The 13,990-nt window shown below is 33.2% G+C and overlaps 2 protein-coding genes across 2 annotated transcripts; both read right to left on the bottom strand.

Annotated features, from left to right (window-relative positions):
* Window positions 1–528: 528 nt before the first annotated feature.
* Window positions 529–4,358, bottom strand: LOC109805087 (Nuclear transport factor 2 (NTF2) family protein). Its single transcript, XM_020367042.3, has 7 exons — window positions 4,202–4,358; window positions 4,028–4,112; window positions 3,801–3,884; window positions 3,679–3,718; window positions 2,797–2,865; window positions 2,563–2,672; window positions 529–925 (listed from the first exon to the last, which is right to left on the bottom strand). The coding sequence occupies exons 1-7, from the start codon at window positions 4,308–4,310 to the stop codon at window positions 790–792; spliced, it is 633 nt and encodes a 210-aa protein (XP_020222631.1). The 5' UTR covers window positions 4,311–4,358; the 3' UTR covers window positions 529–789.
* Window positions 4,359–5,745: 1,387 nt separating this feature from the next.
* On the bottom strand, window positions 5,746–13,990 carry LOC109805133 (exocyst complex component EXO70A1). The gene is made up of 13 exons (XM_020367121.3): window positions 13,607–13,990; window positions 13,310–13,405; window positions 11,295–11,500; window positions 10,801–11,055; window positions 9,871–10,009; window positions 9,574–9,786; window positions 8,546–8,751; window positions 7,648–7,845; window positions 7,440–7,539; window positions 6,836–6,951; window positions 6,615–6,761; window positions 6,279–6,417; window positions 5,746–6,176 (listed from the first exon to the last, which is right to left on the bottom strand). Exons 1-12 carry the CDS (start codon window positions 13,766–13,768, stop codon window positions 6,300–6,302), a joined length of 1,956 nt encoding a protein of 651 aa, XP_020222710.1. The 5' UTR covers window positions 13,769–13,990; the 3' UTR covers window positions 5,746–6,176; window positions 6,279–6,299.

Raw genomic sequence — 13,990 nt, 5'->3', positions numbered from 1 at the left:
TTTTTTTAGGCCCTTCCTTATTTTGGGCTTCTAAGTACAGATAAAAAAACAACACAAAGTAGGTGCTGTGGGAAAACAGAGCTAGGTAACAAGAATTCCAGTTTCATTCATCTTTCTTCATATTATTTTCTATTTCTCATCATGCTGAATGTATCAAGCAACATAACATTTACACAATTCAGTCCTTGCAAGTAAATATAATAAAGTTCAAGAAAATGTGCAACTAAAAGTATCAAGTATATACGTCACCAGAACTATAATATGTAAACATACTTCATTGAATCCCTTTATATTCTACATCTAAAGTACTATTTTATGAGATAAATGAATATTCAATCGATTTAATGATTAATTAGAAACTTACACCAATATCATGATTAAAACAATATTTCCCCAATCCATGTCCACTCCCGTCCTTATTTTAACTTATTTTCGACATTCACAATTTCCCCCAAGGTGATTTCAAATGGTGAAGCACCAAACTAAGTATTCCTAGAAAGAGTTCGATTTTTTTTTGGACACCTAAAGTTTACAGAAACTTTACTATGATTCGAATTATAAAAACAAATAGGAAAGTAAATAGATCTTTTTCGTGGGTTGGAGCCACCAGTTCGACAAATTATGTTCCATATAACATACAACATACTAGTATTCATCAAAGCCACAAGAAGGGATAAACATTATAATACATATATGCTTGACAACAACGTCAGGTAATAACATCGAGTCCCATATACAGGTCCATCCCATGTAGCAAAGCTTATAATATTTTGCATGGATTTTGGTTGCTCACACATTTGGGTCCTTCCCAAACCTCATAAACAGATGTGTTGCCATCATTGATCCCCTGCGAGTCATTTCTGCTATTCGACCAAGAAATGGCATCTTCGCTGTTTCTCTATTCGAAAGTGGTTTCTTGTCCCACCTATAGGGCATAAACATAAATTTAGTCACATAGGAAGAATTATTATGGCTTACATTGTTTGTTCAGAGAATTGAAGAAATATTTATAGACGAAATATTTACATGAGCCATAAGGAGTTATTTTTCATAGTTCACAGCAAAAATAATATATTGACTTAGTTTCTAGCTAGGTTCCAAAATAATATATAATTTATAGTTTATTGAAATCATTTACATAATTAGTGAATTACAATAAATTAGAAGCTGCGATGACATCCCAACACAATAATTGATGCAAAAGATTGTTTACCAACTCAAACAAAATTTCCACGGCCAAAAGTAAATCTAAATAGAATTCATCTAACTAGAAACAAAAAATATCTTAGTACAAAAGTTACAGGAACTAAGTGAGTTAAAATAAGCCAAGTTGGGTACACAAAGGTCTTGCTCTCCTGAAAAACATGCAAAGCCCTAGGAATGTAGTTGAACTTGACAGTTCAACCTACTTAACCTGTCAAAATGGATTGGGTTAAATTCAATTGAATGATTTAACCCGCAAAACTTGCGAACGTGACGGGTCAATAGACAGGTTCAGTTGACTTATTGAATTTTTTTTCTTTTACTAAATTTTTTTATAGATTGTTTAGTTAATTATTATTTTGTAGGCCATAATGTTTTATGAAGCTTTACTATTATGAATTTCATGTTATTTTGTTATTCTTCTCTATATTTATTTAACTCGTGATAATAATTTCTATAAAAAATGTGATAAGATAATTTAGTTAGATAATATTTTTGTGACATTATGTTTAGATTATTTGTACTTTTGAGTCATCCAATTTTTTATATATATATATATATATATTTTTTAATTTGGTGAGTCACCGTAACCCAATTCTAAACCCACCACTGGATTCAATTGAAATTTTTGTTTCAATCTCAAAATGAATCCAACCGTACCCAATTCATTTTTAACAAGTTAAGGGCGGGTTAAATTGAGTTGACTAATTTGATATTAGGGTCCCAGCCACCTTTGTTAAACTCTGGCTTTAGTGCCTAAACATTGAATTTCCATTGTCAAAGATGGTTTTAAAAGTTTAATTGTAGGGTTTTTTCCTGTATTACACCGGTATTTATAAATTAGGTAAAATATGAAAAAATCCGACAATTTTAGAAAATATTTATGGATTACCTGACAAAAGTTTACATATTAAGGCCAAACATGGTTTATACGGTTTGTAACAATAAATCATAATTATTTCTAGAGTTACTTGAAACCATCAGTCAACAGTTTATATGAAAAACATGCTCGTTCTATGCAAGTATACATGCGAGCACATAGGGGTATTTATATGAAAAACATGCTCACTCTATGCAGGTATATATACCAGCACATAGTGGTATGAATGCTTTGTTATGACTAAGTAAATAGATGTCCAAGGTTGTGTATAAAACAATGTTCAATTCAACAGTCACTCCATATGTGTTCTCTTTAGTGGAAAAAATATGGCGCTAAGACAATAAATGATGAATTGCAAATACATTTTTTAAGTACTATTAAAAGTAAGGAGTATAAAATAATCATAAAATGTCAAATTAAGTAATTTTTTAAGGAAAGCAGAAAACAAAAAAAAAAGTGTTCAGGAGATCTATACATACCAGTCCTCATGGCGAACAACTTTACCATCCTCAATATACAACTTGATTAGCGATACCATATCTATATCCTTCCCCAAGAATTTATAGTATTGCCTATTGTCAATTAATATCTGTATGCAACATCCATCAATTCGGATCTTCCAGTAAGAGATCAAGCAAGCACTTGAAATTTTTAGCAGAGAACAAAAGATTGAGGTGCTACATACTAAATTAAGCGACACCAGATTTACTCACCTCTCCTTTTCCTGGTGCAACCATATGTTCTTTGATACTGTATTCCACAATCTTTGACTCCTTAAATACCTAAGGTATATAGAGACAAATAGAAATTGGAAATTAGCTCAACATTAAGAAGAAAAAGAGAAGAACGAGACCTCCTCAAACAAGATAATTGTATCTAATATTAAATAAGTCATTATAGGAATAAGAAATCTGCTTCCAGTATTAAAAAATTCTTCCATTCTTAAGAAAATAAAAGAGTAATGATATACGTGTAACAATTTATACACTAATTAGTAAAACATCACTTTTTTGTGTTTATCTTTTACCATTATTAATAAATGATGTAATAGAGAAAAATACACAAATAATGATGTACAAATTTTTGCACGAGTATCATTTCCCAAAATAAAGAAAACATTTCTTATTGTTAAATTACGACTATCACATGCTTGATGATCCACTAACATGATACAAGCTTAAGGTTTATCACTGTTACAGTGTTACTTCAAATTTCAGTGGCATTATAGTAACTGAAAAAGGGGATAACAGGGACGCAACAACCTTGCAAAAGAAGGAAATATTAAGTATATTCCATTATGCAACAATTTATATAAAATGCTCCTCCAATTATACCGAGTTAATAAAAAATAAAAATAAAAACTCTAATTCGTTGCCCACATATTCATTGCAATCAACTATATAGAATCTGTGATATCTTGAACAGAAGTTTGTATATCTTTTGACAAATATTCATGAGATAAATCCCAACTTTCTGATTTAATGCATCAATCAATCACCAAAGTTTTGTTACATGTCAAGACTATGACGCTATCATTCATTGAGGAAGACAGTGCAAAATCCAAAGCACGAGAAACAAATGGAGTAATGAAAAACCTTGGAAATGGAATAGAACGCTGATTTGATCTGTTTCACCCTGCAAAACGCGTGTATGAATTAAAATGACATGTTTAGTGTGTATTTTATGAAGAAAAAAAAATGCAAGCAAGCATATATACCCGCGTGCACACATAAGTGGATCCTCAAAGGTAGCATCTGCGGCATAGATATCAAAGTCGCGAGACGTTGCACACGCTCCATACCTGAAATCAACATACCAGATATATACATAATACAATCCAATACAATACTATACTTGTGTTAGCCAAATAGTTTCATATATATCTTGGGAATTAAAAAAGCAAAATATGATGAAAACGTGGATAGTTAGTGAGAGAGAAATTACAGATGCAGAATGTGAGGAATTAGGCTATCTGCGTAGCGCTTGTTTGTAGAACGATCGAATGTTTCTTTGTAAGTCCTTTCCGTGGCTTCAAAATTCAAATCGAACAGAAGAATACGATGAAATGAATCGAACGGAGTAACAATAGGAATGCATTTTGCAGAGTTATGAGATTACCAGCAGAGTGAGTAGCCATTGCAAATTTTCTCGGAACCAAAACACAATTGTTGACGAAGTGTTGTGTGGTGTATACCATTCGCGGTGCTTTAGCCTTCAACGTGGCCATGCTTCCCTCTCCAAATTATTATTCTTATTAAACTATTAATAATAATATATGCACAAAATTATAACCATCTCAATTTAATTTAAATAAAATATATATTAAGATATAAAGTATGTCGATTTATTATTATTATTACAAGTGAAAAAGTTATGCTTCTTACTAGGGATGGCAAAGTGGGCCGTGGCCCGCGGGCCGGCCCGTTGCCCGCCAAAAATTGGCAAGTCAGGCCCATCATTTTAACCCGCCAACCCGCCAGCCCAAATAGCGAGCTGGCCCGCCACAACCTGCCGGCCCACATATATTTTTTTTAATTTAATTATTTTGATGTAGAAGATGAGGATAAAGATGATCAAGAAAAAAAGTAGAGACAACTTCTTTCAAGAAAGCTTCTAATATTCTTAAAATAAAAATTTTAAGTTAATTAATTGTATTTGAACTTGTTTTGTGGACTATCAAAAAATTTAGTTTATAAGTAATTTGTAAGTTTATAATTTGGTTTTGATTTTGGTGTAAGTGGACTAATTTTTATTTGAATTTGTTTTAAGTTTGTAATTTGCTTTTGTTGAACATATATTATGTACAATATGTATGCATTTTTAATTTCATATGGTTATATTATTTATTTGTAGCAATTTTTTTTATTTGAACATAAAATATATTTTTTTTTCATTTTTTATTATTATTATTTTTTGTATGCGGACTGGCCTGTCAACTCGCCAGCCCGTTCTTAGGCGGGGCGGGCCAGCATCCCAGCTCGTTTTACATTGGCAGGCTAGGCCAAAACAGGCCAGACGGACCCGTTTTGCCATCCCTACTTCTTACCTCGTTGTTAAGAAATAAAAATAATAATAAAAAGAGAATGATAAAAAAAAGTATGCCAATAAATATTCCTTTCGGTAATTATTATAAAGCATGTTTAATTGAATTACATGAAATAATATAAGTAGTTGTATTTAGTTAATTTTATTATATTTATAAACCAAAATTATCATCTTCCAATTTTACGTTTCTTATTTATTATCAAATTTCTATGAGAGATGAATATATTACTTCATTTAAAAGTTTATGCACCAATACCAATAAAAATGATAAATGAAAATTGGAAATTCTTCAAGGTGAAAGTGAAAAACACATACTCTCACAATATTTAATAAGGACACAAAATTAAAAATAAAATTAATGTTTCATAAAAATTGTAAAAGATCTTATAAAAATAATTACCTATTCTTTCTAATTGTACCTTATAATAAGAATAAGAGATGATAATAGTAGAGTAATTGTAATAGTGCCTTAACTAATTCAATCTTTGTATTTGATATTTTTATTAATTAGATCAAGTATAGAAAATTTCATAAAATATATGATTTATACACAAAAATAAATATTATGTCATGGTGATACTCGGGTCAAAGTTTCATAGTAACAAAACACTTTCAAGACCCGGCAAAACTTTGGCCAGTTTCTTCAACAAAACACTTTGAAGAGTTTACATTCTTATTTGGCTGCGGCTTCCTGTTTGAATTTCGATGCAAGAATAGTACACCAATTCCTTGTTACATGAAATTCCCCTCATGACTGCTAACATTTCATTCATATAATCACAAACTTGTACACGTGGCAGAGATACATTTGCCTTGTAGTTCCATTTAATTTAACCCACATTCAACGTCAATCGTCAATCCAACACTGCCATAGCTTCAACCTTTATACATTCAAAAAATGCAAAACTTCCCTTCAACACAAATAAAATGAATTTCCAAACACACCCTTAACACCTCAAACAGCAAATCAAGGCAACTATACAGAATCATTCACCATCTCATCACACAAAAAACAATCGATAGTTCCTTTTCGGCTACCAAATACAACCTGGTGAATTACAAGTGAGAGTGAGAAAAGAAACCAATCCACAATAAAGGCTTTAACCAATAACCACCAAATACCATCATGCTGAATTCAAAATAGACCTACCTTAAGTTATCAGCAATTATTTTATCGCTTTGTTTCACTCATGTTTTTTCCTTCAAAAAATTCACCCAACATTCGGTCTAGATCTTCTGGTGTGTATTTGATGTACTTTTGAGGATTCTTTCCACTCTCCACTAGGGGCCTGTGACACAGCAGGTTCCCAATTATATGCACTAATTGCAAAATACCAATAGCTCATACAAAAACCACAAGGCATCAAAGACAAACATAAGCAAATGTATTTTTGTTTCAAAGGAGAAAAAGACATCATTTCACATTCATGGATACCAATCCCCTACATAATAAACAGGAATGACATAAATTAAAATGAGAACGCACCCAAAACGTTTGACAAATGATCTATAGGCTGGCAACAAGACTTCAGCAACTGCAAGCCTAAGAGACTCTCGCAACTCGGTGTCAGGAACTGTCCACTGAGATTGTTTCTGATGGAGTTCCTCAAACATAACATTGAAATTCTTAAACCTGATAATGCAATACATGTAGACGTGTCAAAACAAGTAAAGAAATTACTCATAAAGAAGCAACTGAAAGGCTACCTGTCTTTAACAATTGCTCTTGAAGCACCACTACTGCTTCCGGCTCCGCCATCGCCACCAGTACCACTCCCACCACCTGATGAGGTAAGCCCCTGAATAGATAGGCACTGAAGAATCTGCCGAGAAAAGAATCAAAATTAAAAAATTGACAACTTAAACAAATATTAATGTTAAGAAGAAATAGAGCATTCACATGAACCAAACATCAGGAAAAATTAAATGAATCTACTTGAACACCTTTATTACCAAAAACAAAAGGGTAAAATATGTTTTCGTTCCCTCTAAAATATTTCTAAATTAGTTTTAGTCCTTCTAAAATTTTATCTTATTTTAGTCCCTCAAATTTGGAAATGCAGTATTTTTTATCTTCCAAGTGGTTTAAATAGCGTCTTAAAACTATTTTTAAGTGCTATCGAAAGTACTTGGAAGACTAAAAATGATGCATTTTCAAATTTGTGAGACTGAAATAAGATAAAAAAAATTAAAGAGACTAAACGCGAATTTCGATAATTTTAGAGGGACTAAACATATTTTACCCTTATCCAAGTGACATATAAGAAAGCTGCGAGACATGTAACGGTCAATAAGGTCACTAGAACAAGACCTTTGCCCAAGCATTTCTTTTGTATTGATTTGCATGCTGTTGAACAATCCTCCTATGTCGTTGTACCCAATCATCCCCTAGCAAATCCTTGGCTTCAGACCTAGAAATAGAAGAGGGTTAAGAGGAAAAAAGACTTTGAACCACCAAAACATGCAATAAAATCATATGATTTAAAGAAATTCATAACCAAAAAATGTCAAAGATATACCTCCGAACTGATCTGACAATATAATGAATATTGTTCATGAGAAAAAGATGTGTCAATGCAGGGTCTTTATACTGCTTTGATTTTCCATCTAAATTGGTTTGCAAAGCTTGCATTATCCGCACTGTTACAGATGCTAGCTGTGAAGAATCATCACCACTTTCAAATTCCTGAAAAAGTTGCTTCAAGGTGGATTGGTAGCTGCAAAGTTTAAAGAATTCTGATCAGGTCAAATATGTGAAGATCAGATCTATAATAAAGATCCTGAAAAAAATTACCCACACACATATTGAAGAGTACACAAGCTTAAGCAATATCCTTCTTCCAAAGGGAGTGAAAACTAAACTTTAAGAAATAGTTTCTCTTAAATATAAAAAATATAAAATAGAAGCATGGGATTGCACAATTCCCTCATAGACATCATCAATTTATAATAACAAAAATAAAACTCAGTTCAAATAGTTGGAAATCTTCGATTAGCTCAAAACAGATCTAATCACTCATTATTTTCTACCCTATTGTAAGGCTGCTACCACAATGGCACAGCAATTGGTATTTCGGGCTCATCAATAAAAAAATTCATTCTTTCCTTCAGATTCTGAACCAGTTCTATCAATAAGATATCCTCTCAATAAAACTACAAAAGAAACACCTAGAAACTAAGTGATCAAACATGTTACATGGCATGCCAATCGCTCAGCATATCTAACAAAGAAATGCACTAAAATGTCCATGAGCAGAATAACACAGAACTATAAAATAAATTTTAAGAAACTTAACAATGTACGGAATGATGATAAATAATGACAAACGTATTTTTTATCTCATCAATGAACACGGCAAAACTGTTAGAATTTGATGATATGGCTGCGAAATTGGGATCGGACAACACTGAACTTACTCAAATAAAAACTTCACATAGTTAATCACATAGCTCGTCAAAGGATGGACAGTTCCATCTGTTACTGCAGTCTTTGTAGCATCTTTCTCGACTGCCTCTTCAAAATCTCCAAAGGTCTCCTGGGCTGTTTGTGCAAGTCGTTTTGTCAAACTAGTAGCAGCTTCTTTTATTCCAGAGCAAGCTTTGCCTTTAAAAAGAGTTTCAATCTGCAAAATGTCGAGAAATAGTTGATTGCAAGATTATAACACCACTACAATATATGCCTTGTTCTTGTTTTATGAACAAAACAAAAACTACCCAAACCTGTTATGTATCATGATAGTCAAATATATCACATCTAGTGTGGTGACTAGTGTAAAGTGTAAACCTCTATCAGTAAGAAGTTGAAAGTAAAAACTATAGCAGATGACACTAACACAGGCCCTCACTAATGATAGAATTATAATCTTTTAATTGACATAAATTGGCCTCATTAAATGAGATGAAGCACCTATCACATCAGAGACTTTTTAATGTTTACTAAATAGTTTTTCTCATGAATGTTATAAACAATTCAAAAGTGGCAATAGTATAGTTCCAAACTTTTACATAAGATTTTTTAGAAAAAATGTTCCTATACATGAAAAATCAGAAGTGTAGTTCCCTTTCATGGTAGTCACAATTTACCGAAGACAGCCATAAAAATGTTAAAACATAAGCCAGAGTGCAAGGCCAAAGTATTGGAGTTCGGTGATCATGACAGATTTGATGATTTTATGATAGAGCATTCTTTCTTAAAAGAATAATAATTAAATTAGAGGTACTACTACCAGTCTCATAGACAACTGAAAAGGAAACTACAAATATATTAGTAATGCAGGTGAAAAGTCACTGACATGTATAACACTAACACTATTATGATAAATAAGAAAATCTGTGACCACTGAACATAAAATAAAACTCTACAAATTGACCTCATAAGATTTATGAAACCAATACACAAAAGAGATAGCATCAAGATTTGTGATTTCGCATTTCAAAAGCCATACCTCTGAGTGAAGCTCTTGCATTATTTCATACATGTCCAATAGTACAAATAACTTTTCTGGAGATCTCTTGCTTTTGGCAATTGCTTCTCCAAAACTGAGTAGCATTGAGACACTGTTTGTAGTCACCTCGGCAAAACACTGTTCACTAAGTGAATCAAAGCCTTCAAATATCTGATCACAAACTTTTCTCTCACCAGCAAACAACAATTTCACCTGTTCATGTATAATTACATATTTGTAAGAAATTAAAAACATAATGACGAGAAAAACACAGCATCAATCCTACAATCATCTTACTGCTATACGCATGAAATGAATCCAGTTTCCAATTTTGGCTTCCAAAATCTCCCATTGCAGCTTTTGAACATCATCTTTGTTGAGTTTCTCAACTCCAAGCTTTTGGAGGCTCTCTTCCAATACATTTGAACGGGCATCTCTACATAATTATAATAAAAGTGCAGTAGTAATGTTAATCATTGTTGGAAATGGGTATCATAAGTACATTTTTATGCACTATACCTAGGGGTGTCAAAACCATGCTGTATATTAAGCCACCACCACAAAGCCTACAGAATTATGTTTCCCTAATGCAGTCCAATTTATTTTCAAGCCCCACATGCTCTCAGCATGAATTAAACTGGGTTATTAGAACATGTTAGAGGTATCAATGCAAAACCCTGTTCACGACCTAGGAATGGTTTTCTTACCAATCACGTGACCATAACTTCTAGCCTGCTAAATAAGGATTGACAGAGCTATAGAGGGAGAATGGAAAAAAAAATAAACCGTTTCTAGTTAAAACATATATTGTGTCTGGCCCGCACTACATCAATATTTATATTAGAGGATAGAGTACTCAACTGTATAGCTCAAATCAATGACTCCTCAATTTAACATCCTATAAAACCAACTCCCAAAAAGTAAAGCTTTTAGGCCTATGATTCTATGAACTATTTTATATCTCTAACAGGCCTATATAAATTAATCACTCAGAATCAATCCCCAATGGACACTTCCTTAACCTTAATTCATAAGACATTTGATTTCTTAATAGTTTCCTTCCTATACTTATAATTTAACAACCTTCAATGTGGTAAAATTCTAAATTGTAAAATTTTAATTTTCATGCTCAGTACTTTTACAATTTTTCAAATGAAGATTTTTACAACAAGACAATTTCAACTTTTCCCTATGCAACTTAACAGTCAACTAAACAAAGAGAATTACCTGTATATTTTGAGTAGCTGCTGCTGGTGACCAGCTTCAACCATTTGCTGTGCTAAATCATGTAGCAGTGGCAAAAATCTTGGTGGTATAAGAGCGGGAGGTGTGTATACAACAGCATCACCATTATTGTTGTGATGCTCAGAATGGTGATTAGGATTCTTGCCACTAGGGTCACCCTCATGGCCAGGTGATCCTGATGAAGGTCGCATTGAATTTGGAAGGCAATCAAAGAGGCGCTCAGGTTCCACAGGTTTGCTGTAATCACACATTATAAAAGAAAATGTCATAGCAACAAATTAAATTTTCACAATGTGGGGGAAAAAAAGAATCACACATTCAAATATTACACATGAAGCTGTTTAGGTTTAGCATTAAAGAATATATCATTTTCTTGAAAGATTGACACAACCATCAATGGTTATTTTTATGCAAGCTAATAAAATTTTCATCAAACATTCCAAAAGATGAACAAAAATAAGTACAAAAATACATACCTGTAAGATGATAATAACTGCTTAAACTCATCTTCTAGCTTCGAAATAGCCTTAGCTAGCAAATTATTAGCGTGGATGACAATACCGTCACTGCTCTTAAAACCCTTCTTGCTGCCAAAAAACTGAATATTGCTTCTCAACTTATCAATTGCTTCAAGATAGTTTTCCAGGTCTTCATGTGGCCCTTTAAGTATTTTTGCCTCTGCCTGTATAATAGATCAATGAGAATATAAAATGATGTAAATGACATATATGTACCACATATCTTATTAAAAGAAAAAGAAGAAAAGTCCATAAGTTGTCATCTTGTAATTAAATTTTTTTAAAGTACAAGGATATGAATTTTTTTTGTACCAATCTCGCTAAAGTACCATTGTTCTGCTTAAAAACAAGAACAAAATAAAAAAAGAGAATAAACTAAATAAGAAAGTGAAGACATAAAATATCTTTCACAGTGAGTATTAAGTGGCTACTCTTCATAATCTTCATTGCAAGTAGCAAATTTTCATTCAGTTTCACCCATGGACCTAAGTGCCTGTGATTTATTGCCAGCCGAACCACATCAAATTCTGTGTTCATTTCTCTTCTTTTTCTCCACTTCTCATCTGATACTTGTAACAAATACTTGGTTGGTGACCCATGAAATTGATAAGAACCTTGGGAGAACCACACCACAAAAGATAGTTGTTGTAGTTGGAAATGCCAAAGACCTTAAATAAATCCCACACCATGAGCCCATACTTCCAATGTGGGACTGGAGTCCCATAACTTACGATTGAATTCAAACAAAAACTTGTATCAGGTTGCTATGAATAAAATATGCCTTTAATTTGCCATTTTCCTATGCTTGGAGGGGTGTTCCAGGCTTCTATATATAGGTTTCTCATGTAAAAGAAAAGAGACGGAGTTATCAACGAGGAATTTAAAAACCTTTTGTGCTTTCTTCACTAAGTTTTGTATCCGTTAGGAGGATTTCATAGAGTGTTGAACATTATCCCAGCACTTTTTATCCCTTTGGCGGATTCAAAATGATGAAGAGTGCATCTTGTTTTGTATTTCTAACTTCGTAAGATCCAATTTAATTTTCAACTTTTGTTGCTTGAGACACGTAACAATTTTGTAGTTGTTCAAGGCATTTTCTTGGTCATTTCCTCGAGAATTGTATGTGATCTTCTAGTTCAACTTCAACATATCTCCTCTTTCATCTTGTTTTGGAATTTCTTCAATCAGAAATTTTAGGTTAGTGCCCTTGTATATTTGAGAACAGCCACCCCATCCCCTTATGCAACTTGGCCAGTATCCAAGAACATCCAGATTATTCCAGAATGAAAAGATGAAACATTTCAATTGATAAGAGTGTTCCAAACCCACTGCATAAAGCCGCCCTACAAAAATCATAAGTTGAAGCTCACGCAAACATTACGATGAAGTTGGGGAAATCTATTGCTGGTTTTTCGACACTGCATCATAACCAACTGATAGCATCTGTTTTACATTGTAGCATAGCATGAAAAAAATGCAACAAGCTTTTCATGTTTCTCAGGAAATATGGATTTGTCCAGATAGCTTGGAGAAGAAATAGGTTTGTTGTCTTTAACTACAAGTTATTGGTATACAGGTTTTGCTTTTGACTTGACACACTACTGGAGTAGGAAGATAGATCATAGTAATGTAAAAACAACATTTGCAATAACACCATAATGCAAAAATCAGATAAGTTGACCAAACGAGACAAGGGTCAGGCCTTCAGATTTGCAATTTATCAAAGCAAAGCAACAAACAGACATGCCTTCAGCTAGATTATATAAACAAAGTAAAATGAAATTAAGCAGCATTGCAACCAATTCAACAAAATTTGAATTTAACAACACATTCACGACGACACAAAATTGAACTTGTAATTCCAATTTATCAATTCGACAAAGAGCAATATAATTCATATAATATATATATATATATAAAATAAAAAAAAAGGGTACATTATGAAGAAGAAGAAAAAAACAGATCTTTTCAACCTGACGATATTGATCAAAGTGAGCCAATATAACCTCCGCAGCCTTCAGAGTCCTATCAATATTCTCATGAGCCTTCCTTATGGAGTGAGTTCTAATCTGCAAACCCAGATGAAAAGATCCAACATTTAACCACCCTCCAGATCCCCACTTGAAAAACGAAGGACCCACCCAATGACCCAAAGCAAAACCCCATTGCACCCAAGTCAAAGACAAGTCAAACCAACAAAACCCCATTTCCAAAAATCCCATTTTTAAACCAACCCAAGCAAAACCTGCCCCCGGAGAAGCGAAGGGCACCTGAGTGGGACGCATGGCGGTTTCTAGGGCGGAGAGACGGTGGTCGAAGGAACCCAGAATGGTGACGACGTTGTCTGCGATGGTTTGGCTCTTCTGCAGAGACTCTCTCATCAACGCTGCCTTTTCACTCAGCAAATCAACACTCGCCACTGCAATCCCCATCTTCTTCTTCTTCTTCTTCAATCTCACACAGAGAAAGTGGAAGAAGAAATCAGAGGTTATTATTGTTGGTGGAGCTTTTCAATCGGTAGAAGCTGTGAACGTGATGTTGTTGTTAGGTACTTTTCCGGTTGAGGGATTATTTTTATTTGAATGATTAGTTAATATCATAAACACTCAATTTGCTGTATTTTCAAGTCTCATCTCATGTTTGGACTTGGTTGG

This window comes from Cajanus cajan, chromosome 7 (genome assembly GCF_000230855.2).
Source record: "Cajanus cajan strain Asha chromosome 7, NIPB_CcT2T_4, whole genome shotgun sequence".
In the NCBI taxonomy this organism is placed as follows: domain Eukaryota; kingdom Viridiplantae; phylum Streptophyta; class Magnoliopsida; order Fabales; family Fabaceae; genus Cajanus; species Cajanus cajan.
The sequence above is the reverse complement of the archived record's forward strand: the minus strand, read 5'-3'. Positions and strand labels throughout refer to the sequence as shown.

Excerpts from the sequence above, each read along its gene's own strand:
- LOC109805087 (XM_020367042.3), bottom strand. The coding sequence starts at position 4,310 with ATGGCCACGTTGAAGGCTAAAGCACCGCGAATGGTATACACCACACAA. Across the intron at positions 3,885-4,027 it reads ATTCCTCACATTCTGCATCT|GTATGGAGCGTGTGCAACGT; the intron begins GTAATTTCTCTC and ends TGTTGATTTCAG. Across the intron at positions 2,866-3,678 it reads CGTTCTATTCCATTTCCAAG|GTATTTAAGGAGTCAAAGAT; the intron begins GTTTTTCATTAC and ends TATATACCTTAG.
- LOC109805133 (XM_020367121.3), bottom strand. The coding sequence starts at position 13,768 with ATGGGGATTGCAGTGGCGAGTGTTGATTTGCTGAGTGAAAAGGCAGCG. Across the intron at positions 13,406-13,606 it reads CCGCCATGCGTCCCACTCAG|ATTAGAACTCACTCCATAAG; the intron begins GTGCCCTTCGCT and ends CTGGGTTTGCAG. Across the intron at positions 6,762-6,835 it reads AGAGCAATTGTTAAAGACAG|GTTTAAGAATTTCAATGTTA; the intron begins GTAGCCTTTCAG and ends TTGCATTATCAG.